Below are 18,798 nucleotides of genomic sequence, written 5' to 3' on the forward strand. Positions count from 1 at the left end.
GTACCTGGTATGGTTCATTTAATATGACAAAAATTTGGAGTTCCCTGGCGGTGGTCCAGCAGTTAGGTGGGCCCTGGTTCAATCCCTGGTCGAGGAACTAAGATCCTGCAAGCCATGTGGCAAAAAAAAAAAAAAAAAAAAAAAAGATAAAAATTCATTTGTCCACGTGCATTGTATACCTGTGCTTCTACCAAAGGGTCACAGAGTGGGACCTACCATTTATTTTTAAAATAAAGTTCATAAAATGATATATACAGAAAACTGAACAAATCGTAAGCACAGATTACAATTAATTTCTCAAATAGAACCACTGTGCAAAGAAGCACATAGATTAACAAACAGAAAATTCCTAACAGCCCAGATGCCCCTTGTGCCCTCTGCTCCTTTCAGTCACTACCACTGCTGCCAAGGATAACCACTGTCAGGCCTTCTCATGGCATAGACCCATTTTGCTTGACTTTGAAATTTCAATAATTGGAATGATCAGTATGTATTCTTTTGTGTCTTATTCAATATATTCGTTGAGATTCATCCATGTTGCTCTGTGTATTTGTACTTTATTCTCTCTGCTGTTTTAAAAACCACTGCAAAAATCAACCATAATTTATCAATTCAGTAGTTGGTAAAAATTTGGGTTGTTTCCAGTTTGGGGCTATTAGAGTCTGCTGTGAACATTCTTGTACGTACTTTTTGTGTATGCATTTCTGTTTGGTGTATACCTAGGAGAGAAATTACTGGGTTATAGGATATGCTTAGCTTTAGTAGATACTATCAAGCAGTTTTCTAACTCGGTTGTCCCAACTTATATTCTCATCAACAGTGTATGAGAATTCCCTTTGCTTCATGCCCTCACCAACACACGGTATTGTTAATCTTCTTAATTATAGACATTCTGGTGGGTATTGTGTTGTGTTTTTGAAAAACAGCTTTATTGAGATATAATTCACATACAGTTCACCCATTTAAAGTGTACAATTCAATGGCTTTCAATATATTCACAGAATTGTGCACCCATCACAATTTCAGAATACTTTCATTACCCCAAGAAGGAACCCATACTCCTTGGCTGTCACCCCCAGCCCTCCTAAGTCAGCCTAGTCAACTGCTAATCTACTTTCTGTGTCTACAGATCTGCCTTTAACATTTCACATAAATGGAATCATACCATATGTGGCCTTTCATCTGGCTTCTTTCACTTACCATAATGTTTTCAAGGTTCAACAGATTTTGATTCAACAAAGGAACCCTCATGGATCAAATCGTACACCTGGGACATAGAATGCAGGCTTGTTCCTATTTATTCACTCCCCCTTTAAAAAAAATTGCTAATTGTTCACTTACCTGACGGTACATTTCATATTGAACTCTCACAGTCAATTTCATGGATATACTAGGAAGCTGTGCTACTCTGAATCAATCTGTGAGAGCATGACTGAGGTTTATCTTTGGCTGCAAGAATGAACTGAAGATAAAGGAAGGAGCCCCTTCAACACTTTCCAAGTCAAAATTATTTTGGTCATGCTTTACAAGAAATTCTGGGGGACTTCCCTTGTGGTGCAGTGGTTAAGAATCCGCCTGCCAATGCAGGGGACACAGGTTCGAGCCCTGGTCTGGGAAAATCCCACATGCCGCGGAGCAACTAAGCCCGTGCACCACAACTACTGAGCCTGTGCTCTAGAGCCCTCGAGCCACAACTACTGAGCCCACCTGCCACAACTATTGAAGCCCACGCGCCTAGAGCCCGTGCTCTGCAACAAGAGAAGCCACCACAGTGAGAAGCCCACGCACCACCAACAAAGAGTAGTCCCTGCCTACTGCAACTAGAGAAAGCCCGTGCGCAGCAACGAAGACCCAACACAGCCAAAAATAAAATAATAAATTGTAAAAAAAAAAAAGAAAAGAAATTCTGGAATTTTGAGTTCATTGAAACAGATTCAAAAAATTTACTGAGATTGGACAAACCTGGCTTTCCCTTGGAGGTACCCCTATAGCTGACTTCTATGTAGAGGTGTGGGGACTTCCATTCAGTTGAAGACACACAGAGATGCAGGGGAGACGTGAAGACCCATGTATAGACAGGCAGAGACTGGAGTTTCGTGCCTACAGGCCGAAGAACTCCAAGGAGAAAGAAGCACGGAAGATTCTCACTCGGAGCCTCCAGGGTAAAACAAGGCTGCCAACACCGATTTTGAATTTCTGGCCCAAAAGCTGAGAGATTCAATTTGTTCTAAGTCACCAAATTTGTGGAAATTTGTTACGGCAGTCATAGAAAACTAAAACATTAAGACCTCCTGATTCTGAAGCTGCCTGGCCTAAGCTGGTGCTTAATAAAAACTTGTGTAGCATAGTCTGTTCATAGCAGACTCCTTAGGAAGGACTTGGATCTCTCCTTATTTTGTGGGAAACAGGAATTGACTGACCTTGCACTTTTTCCTTTCTGATTTGCTCCAACTAAAATTTAGTAGCTTGGATTAGATAGAGGATCCAAGTTTCTTTTAGATATTGTGGAATTAGAGTAAATGCAATCTATGTTCCTCCTCACTGATATCAAACTGGGGCATTCTGAGCCTGAATCGCCATAGATTGAGGTACATTTTTTTCTTGGCAAAGCTGGCTTTGTTTTGGTAATGGAGGCAAGGTTATTGTTCTCTGATTTAGCTGAAGTCCAGTAAGAACATATCCAAAAGCAGAAGGGGAGAAAAAGAACTAAAACATGTGGACACCATATTGCTTGCACTGACTACAGAAATGTCTATTATTACCAGGATTACGTTGGCACTGTCAGAAACCTACTTGGCACATGTTTGGAGAACTCTTCTTTATTAAAAGATAATAACTACCAAGAAGGCTGGATAATATAAAGCTTATTCTCATCTAAACCTGAAAGTACTGTGGTAGTGGGAAGAGGGAGGCTGCTTTAGAATCTCTTATTAAGCCCTATTAAGGGAGGGCTGTGGGGAAGGGATTCTAACACTGAAAGGGAGGCTAAGGCGGCAGCTGGTAAACACCTTTACTGTGTACCTGGTTGGGTACTGGCAGAGTGCTGGGTGTGGGCTGTAGGTCCTTCTATTAACCAGCCGCTATACTTTGTTTCCATGTGTAGACCAAGAATCAGAGGTCTGAAGGGAATGTGGGTTCCTTCCTCCTAATTCTCTCCCTCTTTGTAGTGAGAAAACATCCATACTGATTCTGCAGCACATTTCCAAAATATAAGATGACATTCAGTATCCCTTGCTGTCACTATGTTCATTTTTTTTTCTTCAAATCTTTCTTATTCCTACATCTCCTGCCAGTTTGGGAGGCAAGAGATAGCCACATGAAAAAGGTTAAGAGCATGTGCACTGTATGTAAAGCAATCTCAGCTGGGATCCACCCCACCCTCTCCGTGTGGGTTCAGTTTCTTACTCTCTTCAGAATGCCCAATTTTCTGATTGGCAAGTTAATCTTTTAAATAGGTATGAATCCTGAAGGTGCTATAAGCAAATGTTTGATTTGGGAATTAACTGACAAACAAGGAACTTTGTTCTTGAATGTTAGCCAGGGAAGCTATATACGATGTTCACAGGAACTAAGTCTGATTTTTACGTATTTATGTATTGAATATAGCAACGAGTTACATTCCACTCTACAAAGAGTAACATATTTCTAATCATACTGTAGTTTATAAAGGCATGCAATGAAAACATTAAGAAGCCTTGGGATATCAAGAGTAACCTTCAATTAGTTGGAAACCAGATAACCTGGCATCTAGGTCTGTCCTGTCCAACATGGTAGCCACCATCCACATGTGGCTATTTGAGCATTTGAAATGTAGCTAAATTGAGATGTATTGTAAATACAATTTATACACTGGATTAAAAGACTTGGTACGAGAAAATACAAAGTTATCTCAATAATCTTTTATACTGACTACATATTGAAATATTTTGGGTATGCTAGGTTGAATATATTTTTTAAAAACTTTTTTATTTTTTAACATAGCCACTAAAATTTAAAAAATTATGTATGTGGCTAATTACACTTCTATTGGACATCCTTGTCTATACAGTTCATTAGTCTGAAGCACACAGGAGACTTGAAACATTTGATAGTGATCTGACCACAAACATTCAGAAGAATTTTATCCTGTGGTGCAAATCAGATCTCGTGATCTAGTAAAAGTTAACTGTAGCCAGTGATGTTTAATTGGCACATTTGAGGATTAGTATTATCAAAATGTAGTTAGAATAAGACTAAAAAGACTTGTAAAGGGGGGAAATAAACTGGCAAAGATGAAGTCCTGATGAAGGGTAGTTTAAGGACCTCTACTTATTGTTAGCAGAAAATCTGTGGAGTCCAGTGGCTTTCTAGGACAGCTCTCTTCCAGACAGTGGCTCAGGATCCAGGGATGCCATCAACATGGCAGAGGAAAAGAGAGCTAGCTTTTAAATGCTCCCCCATGGCCTAAGCTTATAGTCCTTTGGTCAAACCCAGCTGCACAGGCCTCGCTGCCTTATTGTAGGAAGGGGGATGGGAGAGAGTGCATAGGTACTGACTGGGCAGTAAATGCTTCTGCAGTAAGACAGTACAAGTTTTGAGTCATTCAAAGTCCAACACAAACACTCACTCTTTCAAGTATGCTGGGAAAATGAGGGAAACAATCAGGACTTAGTCCCTTTTCTGAATGCTTCTGTCAAGGGAGGACTGGAGCCAAGCTGAGGGTATCACCTTAAGCCAAAGGACTGCTTCCTGAAAGAGTGAGAATTGGGATCTATTAGCCTCATTTTTTTTTTTGGTATTTTACTTCTACTTTCAGCATATATATAGACTGCTTTACTTTCTTCCTTTTTTAGTCAAAGGAAAGCAATTACACAAACATGTATGGAAAATGATAAGCAGAGGCTCCTCTTTCCATATTATATTGACAAGTCAGACATAGCTAATGTGAACAAATCTGCCCAATTATCTTTTTTTTTGGTTTCCATAGTTTATTTTTTTAAACATCTTTATTGGAGTATAATTGCTTTACAATGTGTGTTAGTTTCTGCTTTATAACAAAGTGAATCAGCTATACATATACATATATCCCTGTATCTCCTCCCTCTTGCATCTCCCCCAATTATCTTTTGTACTCTTATTTCCTACATCTTATAGTTGACATACACAGAAAGAAATCTAGCTGCCCACTTATGTAACCTTAATGTTCAATAAGCTTATACACCATGTGTATGCCTACACTCAAGCTATCTTCTTGGCCTTTGTAAAGATATAAATATGTACCATATGAGTTACAATGCAAGTTGCTTTTATGTTTCTAAGTTGTTTATACACAAACACAGAAACAAAAATCTGAATTACTGCCTAAAAGTTAAATCTGGCTGCTAGTAGCTCAAGAGCTCTATCTTCCTGTGAGAATCCCTCTCTACACCCCTCCCTCCAAACATACACAACCCCTACCCTTCCCTAACACAGTAACACCAAACACAACCGAATGTTTTAAGTGTACATCATACATTTATTACCAACAACCCTCTCAACTCCAAAATTGGGCACAGGGATTAAAAATAAAAATTCATTGCACTACTTAGTAAAGCATTACTAGTAACTTTCATAAAAAATGTACAAACTTTGTTAAAAATTTATCAAGCCTTCAAATGATTTGGTTACAGATATTTATAATACGTACATTTAAAACTATGTTAACTGATACAATGGAGTATGATTTGAGGAAATGACTCAGCAACTGATTCCAAAGATACACCCCTGTAAGCTTTCATAATCTGAAAGAAACAGCAAAATGAGGTAACCAAATGTACCAACAGGGGGAAAATAGCTTTCTAACAGGCCTAAAGATATCTGTGAAAAATATTCTCATAAGTGAGTTGGTAGATCTCTTTCAAAATGTTATAAGAGGCCCAAATATAAGAATCTTAACAAATCACATTTCAGAGAGTGTATAAAATCTAAATATGCTTTCACGTTTTCCAGATTTTGCTCAAAAAAATTCAGGACAGAAAATCCTAATGAGATCTTGATACCTGGAGGACTTGTTTTTTGTTTTGTTCTGTTTGGGGAAGAGGGGGAGCTAAAAACAAACAAACAAAGATGGTAATTCATGCATAGAAAAACAAAAAACACAGCAGAGTTAAGGTGGTAAAGCCAAAATTGTTTTAGGAGGAAAGAGGAAGAAGGCAACAAACCAACATCTGCCTGCTATCTGGTGTATCACCCAAGGTGTCAACAGCTGGGTATGAATCAACTGTTCTTTCTCTTCTGCTAGCCACAAAGTTGCTCACTGTGGCTAGTCTAGTCTAAGCTGGTTCAGAACACATGCATGTATGCTCCTAATATGCACTAACCACTTAATAAGCAAGTCTGCACACATCCTTAAGAGCCCCATGCAAAGAAGACATTCCCAAAGACAGATCAGTCACGAGAGTGCAACAATTCATTCAGGATTTTACCAAAATAGACCCTGCTGCCTCCTAAATTGCCAACAACCTCTCAAACTTTTAATGGAAAAGGGGTATTAAGAATTCGTCAGAGGGAGGGAGGAAAGAGCTACTTTTCCTAGTCATTAGTACAATGTGCCTTGTTAATTAGGTATCTATATAAATTAGAAAAAGTGCTTTACTTGCATGCTTCAATAAAATGAATACTGAGTGTAGTAGTGTTATGTTAGATCTGTACAGATATAAATTTTTTGCAGCTATATAAAAGTCTATGTATAAGATGGGCTTTTGCCATTTTAAACATGATTTCTTAATTAAAAAAAATAAAGATTAAACTATACGTGATTTGTAATGTAACTGATTATTACGCCAATAATTTTGGTCTTTAACACACTTGATTCATCAGGAACAGGTGGAGGATATTCTAATGATTTAAAAGTAACGTGCATTTTACCACTGTTTAGATGTATTTCTGATGCACTGACAAATACAGGGGCAAACAGAAGGTACACAAAATCCTACTTGTATGACTAAATAGAGGCAACAGTGTCTGGAAAAGGGCAAAATTGTGCTTCTGTGTGAATTGACTTTACTGAACTCTAAGCTGTGATGAGCTTATAGAGTCTTCAAGGGAAGGCAAGTAGCACGGCAGTAACAAGTAGTTAACACTGAGTAGAAACGGACACAGAGCCAACTGAAAGCTGAGTGAGGCTGGCAGCAAGTCATTACAGTCCCGACTGGAGTTATGCAGCTTGTGCTACTGCAAACAGAGCAAGGACATCAACTGCAGGAAGAGGCAATGTTGAGCACACTAGAAGAATGAGAGAGGAATCCAAACATTGCTGGAAAAATGATTTTAAACAATCTGAATTATGCTCAATGAACCTGTTAAAAAAACCCACACAGCTATGTATTATTTTCAGATCAACTAAATGAAGGTCAATTCCTGTTTTACAGCATTATTTTTTATACAAAAATCAAATCTTCATTTATACTGCAAGTATTCTGGACACCTGTTAAATTAATCTTTTTCTCATTCAAACAAAAATTAAAAAGAAAAGCAATAAAACATCAAAGCACATCAGGTCTAAAGAACTTGAGCTGTCACAGCACTTGATCTATCCTGGAAATGAGGATTTCGATGAGAAGCACATTTACTGAGGGGAAAAGAACTAGACAACTTTCAGAACTGGAGCTTGGCAGGACAGAAATATAGTTTTCTGAAAACAATTTAGTTGCCTATGGGAGCTTGAACAAAGAAGTCAAGCTGAGTTAACAGATTTTGTTCTGGTGGAAGTAGAGGAGGTGAGACTTCATGGGACCAGTGGTATTTCTTAGAAATATATTACTCAAATATCTTCAGAATAGACTACAAATCTAAACATTAAAAAAAAAAAAATCACAAGTACTTCCGGTAAGAAGCTTACTGGAAAGGTAAAGGGAAAACAAGAGAGTATCAACATTCAAATCATTGATTGAAATGCTAATATTGCTAATTGATGATGTATGATATTGCACCTTCTTTTTGGAAACAGCAAGTTGGAGATTTAAAAATTTCTTTTTCACAACAGAATGAAACTATCAGGTTCATGGAGTGAGAATCTGTTACACTTTTTTCCTTAAGTGACCCACGTGGGATCACCAACGAAGAGAAGGTGACAGCTGCCTGAAGCAAAGGAAGAAGGCTTTTCTCATTCCATTCATTGGAAGGGAAGGGGATGGAGTATTCAATGCTTATAATTGATGCACCCTTATCAATCAGTGTGCAACAGCAAACACAAGGGAAAAAACCAGTGTACAGTACTAGTGCTGTTTAAATAACACACCAGATTATACATTGCAGCATAATTAAAACTACACACACATTCTTGGTACATGCTGGTATACAGGATCTCATACACACTTGAGCTACCATGCCCTCACACAAGTAGTTTCACACATTCTCTCTCACACACACACAGTTACATTTATCACCAACAGTCATACGCTGCATTCATTTCCACTCACAGTTTCTGAAGGCTCTATATAAGGTAGATTGCTATATCATCTGGAGCTACCACTTTTTATAAAAGCACATGCTAAAAGATCACGTCCACTGTAATCTTGCAGCAACACTCGGAATGATCACACGAAAACCAGGGAATGTTAGTGCACACACAAAATTAAGCTAAAGAAAAAGTCTTTGGAGTTCCAATCACACGGTTAGTATAACAATCCCATAATTGTGAAGACTAATTGTAAGCTTTTATAGTTGATTAAGTCACACAGTGCAAAGAAAGGTCCATTGACCCTTTTGGTAAAGGGAGGGCTGGAAGCCACACAGATTAAGTTCAATGGATAGTCCATATATACATGTGATAAGGAACACCCAAATTAAATTTGTGCTCTTAAGTTGGTCATTCTGAATCCCGATGCACTTCTGAAGCATCAGCTCGGCAGATTGGGCAAGTACGATTTGCCTGAAACACAGAAGAGAAAACTTGTTTGAATTTTGACTTATACGGTGAAACATATTAAAAGCAATAGAACTATTTTTACTTTCCACATAGTTTTTACATTCTTTGTTTCTTTAAGAAGGTACAAAGCAATCATTTAATCTTTCAAAATATACTCCACAAACCTCAAAAACAATAGCCTATGAATAATTTTTTAATAGGTCCGTTTCAACATACAGACAAAACTACCCATCACCAGTTTAGACAAATTTAATAACTGGCTTAAAACTCCATCTCAACAAATGGCACTACCATTGGCTGTGCTGCTAAAATCAGAAACATTAAGCAACACCTGCTCTCTTACGTTCTACGAAGCATTTTTCATCAAATACTCTCATTTTTACATTATGATAGCTCTCAAATCAAGTACTCTTCTTTTCATCCAACTTCTACTGTTTCTTCTCCATCTGGCCCAGAACATCCTTATTTCATCTCTCTGTCTCTCAGAAATTATCTCTATTCCATTCTCCAAACTGTGGCCGTGATCTTTCTAAAACATATCCTCTCACATGTTTTCAGGATCAAGTCCAAACTCCCGCACACTTCACAGTGACTTTGCAATAAGCTGGCTCCTGGTTTTACCTCTGAACCCCTCTCTTCTCTTGCCTCTCTCCCTCACACTCTAGCCATCAGCCACATGGAACCCGTGATTTTCTGGTCATTCTCTGTTCTCACATGTCAGGGCTATGCATATATAATAACCTCATTTTTCTAAAAAGTCTAGACTCTTTGCCTTCAGGATTCAGTTTGGACTAAACTGGGTACCCTTAATCTGTGCTCACACAAGAGGACTGATTCTATTTTATTTTAACTCATCTGTCTTCCTCACCAACCGTGAAGTTATCTAAGCCAGTATTATCATCTCCTACTCAGAATAATCTAAAACAAACCATTAAGTTTATTAAATTATTTTACTTCATCACATTTTTATCCTACTATTATAAAAAATAGAAAATAAGAAGTCCCTGAAATAATTTCACCCTGGCATACTATTAGAATTTGTGTCTCTGGACTCCCCCCGACCCATATACACAAAGGAGAAAATGGTCAGAATTATGTAAAAGCACTAGAGGTTTATTTCTCATGTAAATCTCTGACAAAGAACCTCCAGTGAGGTCCCCTCTAAACTCTTAGAAGAAAGTTAGGACATATTGATTATCAAGGACAGAAAACCCATTTTCAGATTTTGCTCAATCACTCCCACACTGATGATTGTAGTTCATTTCTACTGGTCTTTCTCTTAATTTGCAGAAATCATACTGAAAGCTGTGTTTCAATTTTGTCTCCTTAATCACCCTCCACCAAACCATGGACTTACTCTACATGAAACTATGATGCATAAGAAAGAAAATGCGATGTCATTCTCTTCAGATGCCATCATTTTACCTTAAGCCATTTGTCGACACACTTGGCATGGAACTCGTGGTTACAGGGTAAAACTCTAAGTAGCTGCCTTGACTCAAAATCACACATGCATACTACACACCTAAAATAAAGCAAAAAGATTGTTTAACCATAAAACCAAGTGGGGTTTCTATTTTGTTACAACTATCGAAGCCTACACAAAACCACTTACTGTCTCACTTATCAAAATATTTAAATTTTAAAACAAAATAATCTATCAATACCTCGAAAAAAGCATGATATTAAGAAATTTAGTAGGAGTGCTTTGCTTTACTGAGTGAGAGATCATCAAGAAAATTTCCGGCTTAACATCCAAGACAACCTTAATACTGAAGATACTATTATATTCAACAAATGGGGTTGGAACAGCTGGATACCCATATGCGAAAGAATGAAGTTGGACCCCTACCTCACACAATATACGAAAATTAACTAAAAAATGAAAAGCCTAAATGTAAAAGCTAAATACAATTAAACTTTTAGAAGGAAACACAGGAGTAAATCTTCATGACCTTGGAATAGGCAATGGTTTCTTAGAGATAGTATCAAAAGCACAAGAAACAACAACCAGAAAACACAGATAAACTGAACTTCATCCATTAAAAAAAAAAGTGCTTCTAAAGATGCCAATCTATAAAGTGAAAAGACAACTAACTCACAGAATGGAAGATATTTTTGAAAATCATAAATCTTATAAGGATTTATATGTATAATATGCAAATAACTTCTACAACTCAATAAAGACAACCCAATTAAAAAATGGACAAAGAATGTGAATACACATTTCTCTAAAGATATATAAATGGCCAATAAGTATAGTAAAAGAGCTCAACATCACTAGCCACCTGGGAAATGGAAATCAAATCAGTGAGATACCACTTCACTCCCACTAGGATGGCTAGAATCAAAAGACAGACAATAACAAGCGTTGGTGAGGATGTGGAGAAACTGAAAACTTCTATACACTGCTGGTGGGAATGTAAAATGGTATAGCCAATTAGGAATGAAGTGATACAGTAGGGGGCTGAGCCAGGGTTTAGAGGGTTGGGGAGAAATGGGGAGTGGTTACTAATAGATGAGGTTTCTATTGCGGGTGATGAAAATGGTGTAAACTTGATTGTGATGATGCAAATCAAAATCAGAGTTGCAAAATTCTATGAATATACTAAAACCCATTGGATTATACACTTTAAATGTGAATTGTATCTAGCAGAGTTGCTATTAAAAAAGATACTATAATAAGGAGAATCTTCAGGTAAAACCCTCAAATTTTACAGGTATGAAACTTCAATCTAATATAATTCTAGTGTTTGAATTAAAAACCATAAGATTTCTAGGCCACCTAAAAATCCAGAACAGCACTGTCCAACAGAACTTTCTCAGGTGATAGAAGTGTTCTACATCTACATCTCCTGATATAGCATCACTAGCTAGTGCAACTAAAAATTTTAACTTTTATTTTATTTAATTTAAATAGCCCCATGTGACTAGCAACTATCTTACTGGACAGCATAGGCCTGGAGTATGAAATAGTCACTACTTATCTTTATCAGGTTATCTTTGACTTCCAAGCTTTTATTTCACAAAAGGTGGAAAACGAAATTTAACACAGAATGAGGTCAGGAAAATATACTTACAAAGTCTGTTCTGACTGGTGGTTGTTAGGATTGAACCGGTAAGAAGGAAGTTGTTCAATGTCTGCTTTAGTCAGTCCTCGAGGCTTGGCCTCTCCCAGTCGCTCTGCTAGGTTTAACAGGGCCTGCAGAGGGAAAGAGAGACATAGCTGCATTTTTCTTTAAATTTTATATTCCAATATATATATATTTTAAACTACCTTTATTATGGAAAAATTTTAAATACATACAGAAGTAGAGAAATAGTATAAAGAAACTACTTCCATATGCTCATTACCCAGGCTCAACAATTCACAGCTAATTTATTTCATCTTTTACTGTCCACTCCTAAACCCCAGATTATTTTGAAAGAAAACTAAAACATGGTATTTCATTGGTGAAATAGTTCTGTTTGTTATCTTTAAGACAGTCTGTCAACCTCAGCATTTTGGACATTTGGGGCTGGATAAAATTTTGTGGGACGTTTTTCTGTGCACTGTAGGATGTTTAGCAGTAACCCTGGCCTCTACAAAAATATCTCCAGATGTTGCTAAATAGCCTCTAAGGGATAAAATTGTCCCCAGGTTGAGAACCACCACCAATCTAAAAACTAAAACACTTTTTAAAAGAATATAACCACACTAACATCATTACACCCCCAGAATTAGTAATTCCTTAATGTCAAATACCTCTGATTGTTTCAATTATTTTCAAAACACTTTTTGAAATAGTTTGTTCAAATTAGGATCCAAATAAATCCATGTTACCACTGCTTGACATCTCAAGTATTTTTTTTTACTCTTTTATTTGTTAAAGAAACCAGGTTAATGGCCTATAGAAATTCGTAGTCTGAATTTTGCTGACTGAACCTCCCCATCCCTGACTCATGTGGTTTAATAACGTGCCTTCCTTGTCCCCTGTACTTACTATAAATTGGAAGATTTTACTATTTCCATCGTAAGGCTCAGCACGTCTAGTTGTTATGTTAGTTAGCACTGATGGAACACTGCCTATATCCATTAGTTCATTAAAGATGGCAAAACGGTAGTATTCTATCACTCTTTCTTCATTAGATGAAATACTTCTACACTGATCAGTTGCCTCATATTAAACTATACTCAGTAGTTTAATTTATATAAAATAGGCAGGATAAGGCCAATGAGTTTTTCTTTTATTTTTTGAAGTATCACTTATGAATTCATGGTTTTTAACACAGTTGATATGTTTCAACACATTGCAGCTATTATGCTTGATTTTACACTAGTACCTCCTTTCTCCCAGTTTTCAATGGCTCTAATTGCTTATTTGCTTTATCCTACAATCAGGCAGCCATGTGCATGCTGCTTCCCCTCTTTTTTATTTTTTTAAGGCTGCCACAGGGTTAAGAGGATAGGTAACAAAGAAATAATGATGGACAATGAGAGGAATAAATTTAATTTCCCATAATATCAATAATCAATGCTGTGATAACTGTGTTTTAACATGATGCTGCTGCAACACTGCTTTTGGTGCAGCTTTATTTGGAGAATTGTGTCTTCTAAATAAATTGCTCCCCCTTCCCCATGCATGTCCCTAAGTAGATGGTAATTTGTTAAATTTAATTGATGCTGATTACAATTAGCTATAAAGTTTATGATAGAGGTGATATATCTTTTACACCTATATTTTATATTCTATAGGTCAAGTAATATAATTTATGACCATTATTTTAAACCCTTATTGGATGGAGAATGTAATGATAATTGAGCCCTCAACAAACCTACATGATCTGAAAGCAAGACAACTGAAGGCAGGACATGATTAGTATGTATTGTTTTGTAAGACCTATGAGAGCAAAAAGGAGGGAGAGACTCACATAGACCTGGGAATGAGCTAGAAATGCCTTTCACAGAGGTAGCAGGTTTTTAACTGGTTCTTGAAAGATGGCCATGTGCAGGAAGGGGGAAAAGTTCTTAAGCAGAAGAATCAAGGGGAATAAAGGCACTGAAGCAAGGATGTATAGGGCAGACTCAAAAAGTGGTGAGTACTCTGGACTAGGGTGTGTTGTAGGCATGTATACTATGAGACAAAACCAGAAAAGTAAACAAGACTATTGACTGGATTAAAGTATGACTTTGCAGAAGATTAAACATAGTCAACCCAAAATACAATTTAGAAAGGGACTCCTGGGACTTTCCTAGCAGTCCAGTGGTTAAGACTCCACGCTTCCACTGCAGGGGCGCAGGTTTGATCCCTGGTCAGGAAACTAAGATCCTGCTGCCACATGGCGGGGCCAAAAGATAAAAATTAAAATTAAAATTAAAAAAAAACAAGAAAGGGACTCCAATGCCAAACACAAAATATTTTTCTTATACTAGGATGGTATGTATCACTGTTTTTTCACTGATATGTATATGATTTAACAAAGAGCTGTCCTTTTCAGCAACATGACTTATGACTTAATTTTAATACAGAATGCCTAAAGGATAACCAACTCCTTTTCTTACTACTCTGTACAAAACTAGCATAAACAGTGTAGAAACAGGAAATTATTATAGCCCCTTTCTCAAGAAATCTGAGAATGCAATCCAAAGGACACTGCATTGTGACTGTATGCAGAAAGTAACATAATGGCATTTTAAAAATTACAAAAGGACATAGATAGCATTTGGCCTGATCTCTTCCACATGCAAAAAAAAAAGGTGCTGCAAGACTGTGTTTGCATATGTGTCTTTCCTCCCTGTTCCCAGGTTCAATTCACCTAAAAAAATGAAAAAAACCCTGTTCCAGTATTCATACTGCATAAATAGAGACTCATAAATAGAGTGAGGCTGGGGTAAGGCAGTACAAAAACAGTCACATAGTCACTCACATTCAACATTTCCAAATCCAAATGTGCCTTCCAACCCTTAACTGTCTGTCCTATTCCTAACCTCAAATAATATGACAATGTCAACACTGTCTATTTGCCCCATCATCTTTGAGTTTGCCTTCTGCACTAGCTATTGTAGTCCTTTTGCAAAGCATCTTCTCTTGCGACCTTCCCACTTATAACCCTGACACTACCACAAACCATTCAATGATCAAATCCTGTTGATTCCAGTGTTAAAATGTCTTTCAAGATGTACTCTTTTCTATTTGCAGTTCCCATAGTTCAGAACTGGCATGGTTTCAGAACATCCACTCATAATTCACCATTTTCTTTTACATTCTTTCACAGGAATTGTATGTAATTCTAACAGAGCACCAAAGTCTATTTTGTTATCATAACTGTGTGGTACATGCTGAAATATCTTTAAGGATGAACAGTATTTTTGACACATTTGTATCTTTTTTTTCTTTTTTTTTTTGTGATACGTAGGCCTCTCATTCCTGCAGCCTCTTCCGCCACGGAGCACAGGCTCCGGACGCGCAGGCTCAGCGGCCATGGCTCACAGGTCCAGCCGCTCCGCGTCATGTGGGCTCTTCCCGGACCGGGGCACGAACCCGTGTCCCTCGCATCGGCAGGCAGACCCCCAACCAACTGCACCACCAGGGAAGCCCACATCTGTATCTTGAAATATACAATGGATTTACCTAATAAATGTTTAATTACATCAATGAGTTGAGTAGCACAATATTTTTATGCGTACAAAATTCCCCAAATTAATTCACATTTCACCTACTAACCTCGTAATTTTCTACTTCTCCATCTTCCACATCCAATTCAAAGCTGAAAGTTGGGCCCACTGCAGGTGGCACTGGAAGCATTGATCTGCAATGAAAATAAGCAACACAAGCATTGATAATGCATTAATACATTATTTCAATGAACAGGATGAGAAGAACAAGGCCAGTGCTAAATGGATAAAGAATGGTCAGTGTTGATCAGTGACAACCTTTTAAAGAAACTGACTTCACTAGTAATAAACAATTAAAAACTGACATTAAAAAAATACCATTCACAACAGCATAAAAAAACATGAAACACTATGGATGAATTTAACTAAACATGTGCAAGACCTGTATAATATAAACTGTAAAAATACTGCTAGGATAAATTTTAAAAGATGAATAGAGAAATATACCATATAAGTAGGCCAGAAGACTCAATACTGTTAAAGATGTCAATTCTCTTCCAAAACTCACCTACAGATTTCATGTAATCCCTACCACAATGCCAACTTTTTAAAAGTAGAAACTGATTGCTGATTTTAAAATTTATATGGACATGAAAAAGACTTTAAATAAAATCAGTTTAAGAATGAAGTTGGGAGATTTATACCATCTGATTTTAAGACTTACAATAAAGCTACAATTATCAAAATAGTATGATACAGGCACATGGCCCTCTGGTATAAAGACAACATTCCCCAGCCTTCCTAGAAGGTAGTTACAGACATGAGACTAAATTCTGGCCAATGGGGCGTAGGCAGGAGTCATACATGCAATTTCTAGGAAGTATCCTTGAGAGGAGGCAGGTAGGCAGAGAGATCCATCTTCATTTTTGCTAGCTGGAATGTGGATGTAATGGCTAGAGCCTGAGGAGTCATCTTATATCATGCAGAGGAAGCCATAAAATTCTGAAGATAGTAGAATCATTCCTCAGGGTTATGGAGCTAACAAACCATGTTTGAACTGCCTACTTCTAGACTTTATTACATGAGAAAGAAATAAAGAATTGTCATATTTAAGCTATGGGTGTTTCTGTTACAAACTTAATCCTAGAAGAGTATTTCTAAGGCACAAAAATACAACTTCCTTCTCCCTCTTCCTCTGAGAGAAGTAGCATCATCAAATGCTCGATAACCAAAAGAAGGTGGCAAGTGATGCCAGCCGTAAAAGAGGCAAAAAATTTAAACTTCTCTATCTTTTGATTCGTTAAACCTATCTTCTGGCTCACAAATTTCTCCCCCACGCCCCCCAACTTCTACCTTGTCCTTGCTCTTTCTTTCACCCTTAAATGGTCCCCCCGACCCCAACCTCTTAACAATTGAAAGAGGGGGGGACCTCTTAATATTGTTAAATAAAAACAAATATCTAACACACTCTAAATTAAATATATACCACACAGAAATGTTCATAAAGGAAAGAGAATCTCAAGGATGTCAAAATTCAGAACTCATTAAAATAAAAAAGACAGAACTTACAACACATATGGCAGTAAGCTGGGATGATAAGGGGGAGGTGGTATTGGCTGCTGGGATCGATATCTACTACGTCCTGTGAGCCTCCGAGGCATAAATGGAGGGTAAGACTGTGGAGAAAAAAATGGTAAAACAATTTTAAATCATTCTACGTTCACAACTTTTTAAGCTGTCGAATAAAGTCTCTTTTTAAAAACCTAGGAAGTTTACTGTTCAAGTGGTATTTAGTATTTCTTAAATGTTAACACAGATGCGACAGCTTGTTTAAAACGTACACTTAGGTGTACTTCTAAATATAATTTTCCAACTGACTGCAAGAATACATTTAAAATTCTAAACATGTAGAGTTATACTGAAACAGAACTCGAGGGGCTTCCCTGGTTGTCCAGTGGTCAAGACTCCGCGCTCCCAATGCAGGGGGCCCGGGTTCCATCCCTTGTCAGGGAACTAGATCCCACATGCCACAACTAAAGATCCCGCATGCTGCAACTAAGACCTGGTGCAGCCAAATAAATAAATAAATATTAAAAAAAAAAAAAGAAAAGAAACAGAACTCAAAACAAGTAATCAAGTAATAAATTAATAACAATGAATGAAAACTTACTACTCCAAAGGAAACCTCCTGATGCAAAGGATCATGTGTTAAGAACTGCAAAGGAGCTGATGGAGGCAATGTTGGGGGATGGGCTGATGGCGGGTAAGTAAAACCTCCTACAGGAAGATGTTCTCCTAAGAGTTCCACTTCGTTTTCTATCCTTTGCAGAGGCTGAGGGGTGGGAAAAAGCAAACTAATATACTTCCAATATTTAAACAGATTGTGCTTTATAGTAACAAAAATCAAAAACCCCAAAATACATCTTTAAGGTCATGCATTTCTTGATGTTTACATCAATCTAAATTCATACATGTGGACATACAGCCTATAGTAAAATCTTACTGCCTTTACCTGAATTTCAGTAAGAAAATCTCTCAAACATGTTATTAAATATTTCTTTCACTATTTGAACGTTCTTTAAAAATGACAGAAGGAAAGACAAAAAGTCATGTAGTAAGCCAATTATATGAAAGTTAATATTACTTTTTTAGTCATGGCACACTGACCTACATCAGGTTTTCAGAAACAACCTTTAACAGATGAAATCAAACAGTACATATTGTAAATGAGAACTAAATAAGGCTAAATGGAATAGAACACAGCAGGCTGTACACTATAGTAGAAAGTTTACAGGCTTTGGCATTAGACAAACTCTTGGTACTGCAACTAATGAGCCATGTGGCTTATATATAAATTACTTATAATCTGAACCTCAATACTATCATCTACAGAACTGATATGTTCACAGCCTACTTAAAAAGTGTGTTGTGAACACTGAGACAATGCTCAAAAAGCACACAGTGCTATGCAAAGCACATTTGCTACAGATTTGCTTATTCTGGATATTTCATATATATGGAATCATATACTATGTGGCCCTTGTATCTGGCTCCTTTCACTTAGCAGAATGTTTTCAAGGTTTATCCATCTTGTGTTTGTGTAGTTTGTGTATTAGTACTTCATTCCTTTTTATAGTTGAATAATAATCAACTGTAGATATGCCATGCTTTATCCATTCATCAGTTAATGGACTTTTGGACTGTTTCCACTTTTTGGCTATTAGGACATTTTGGGGATAATATTTTCATTTTGATTCTCTTGGGAACATACATTCTTAAATGTTAGTCTAACTTCTTTCCACAGTTAGAAAATGGC

At 37.1% G+C, this 18,798-nt stretch overlaps 1 protein-coding gene, 1 long non-coding RNA gene and 1 pseudogene across 8 annotated transcripts in view; 1 reads left to right on the forward strand and 2 right to left on the reverse strand.

Annotated features, from left to right (window-relative positions):
* The window catches only part of LOC101330258 (pro-neuregulin-2, membrane-bound isoform-like), a 46,182-nt pseudogene extending 40,378 nt beyond the window's left edge, over nucleotides 1-5,804 (reverse strand).
* The window catches only part of LOC141278989 (uncharacterized), a 30,761-nt gene extending 15,239 nt beyond the window's left edge, over nucleotides 1-15,522 (forward strand). Inside the window, exon 2 of the long non-coding RNA XR_012332588.1 lies at nucleotides 15,284-15,522. This is a non-coding gene — a long non-coding RNA (uncharacterized lncRNA). The remainder of the gene's footprint in view (nucleotides 1-15,283) is intronic.
* The window catches only part of RNF38 (ring finger protein 38), a 123,745-nt gene continuing 110,420 nt past the window's right edge, over nucleotides 5,474-18,798 (reverse strand). For 4 of the 7 annotated variants that reach the window (XM_073806291.1, XM_073806290.1, XM_073806289.1 and 1 more), the window contains 5 exons: nucleotides 17,653-17,814; nucleotides 17,052-17,158; nucleotides 15,592-15,676; nucleotides 11,968-12,089; nucleotides 5,474-8,890 (listed from right to left, as the gene is read on the reverse strand). In XM_073806291.1, coding sequence (XP_073662392.1) covers nucleotides 8,692-8,890; nucleotides 11,968-12,089; nucleotides 15,592-15,676; nucleotides 17,052-17,158; nucleotides 17,653-17,814 — 675 coding nt within the window. In that variant the 3' untranslated portion in view covers nucleotides 5,474-8,691. Of the gene's footprint in view, nucleotides 8,891-10,312; nucleotides 10,413-11,967; nucleotides 12,090-15,591; nucleotides 15,677-16,346; nucleotides 16,555-17,051; nucleotides 17,159-17,652; nucleotides 17,815-18,798 lie in introns of those variants that run through there. The other 3 variants (XM_019948954.3, XR_012332586.1, XM_019948958.3) reach the window with 3 other exon arrangements.

The sequence above is a fragment of the Tursiops truncatus genome, chromosome 6 (assembly GCF_011762595.2).
Source record: "Tursiops truncatus isolate mTurTru1 chromosome 6, mTurTru1.mat.Y, whole genome shotgun sequence".
Lineage (NCBI taxonomy): Eukaryota > Metazoa > Chordata > Mammalia > Artiodactyla > Delphinidae > Tursiops > Tursiops truncatus.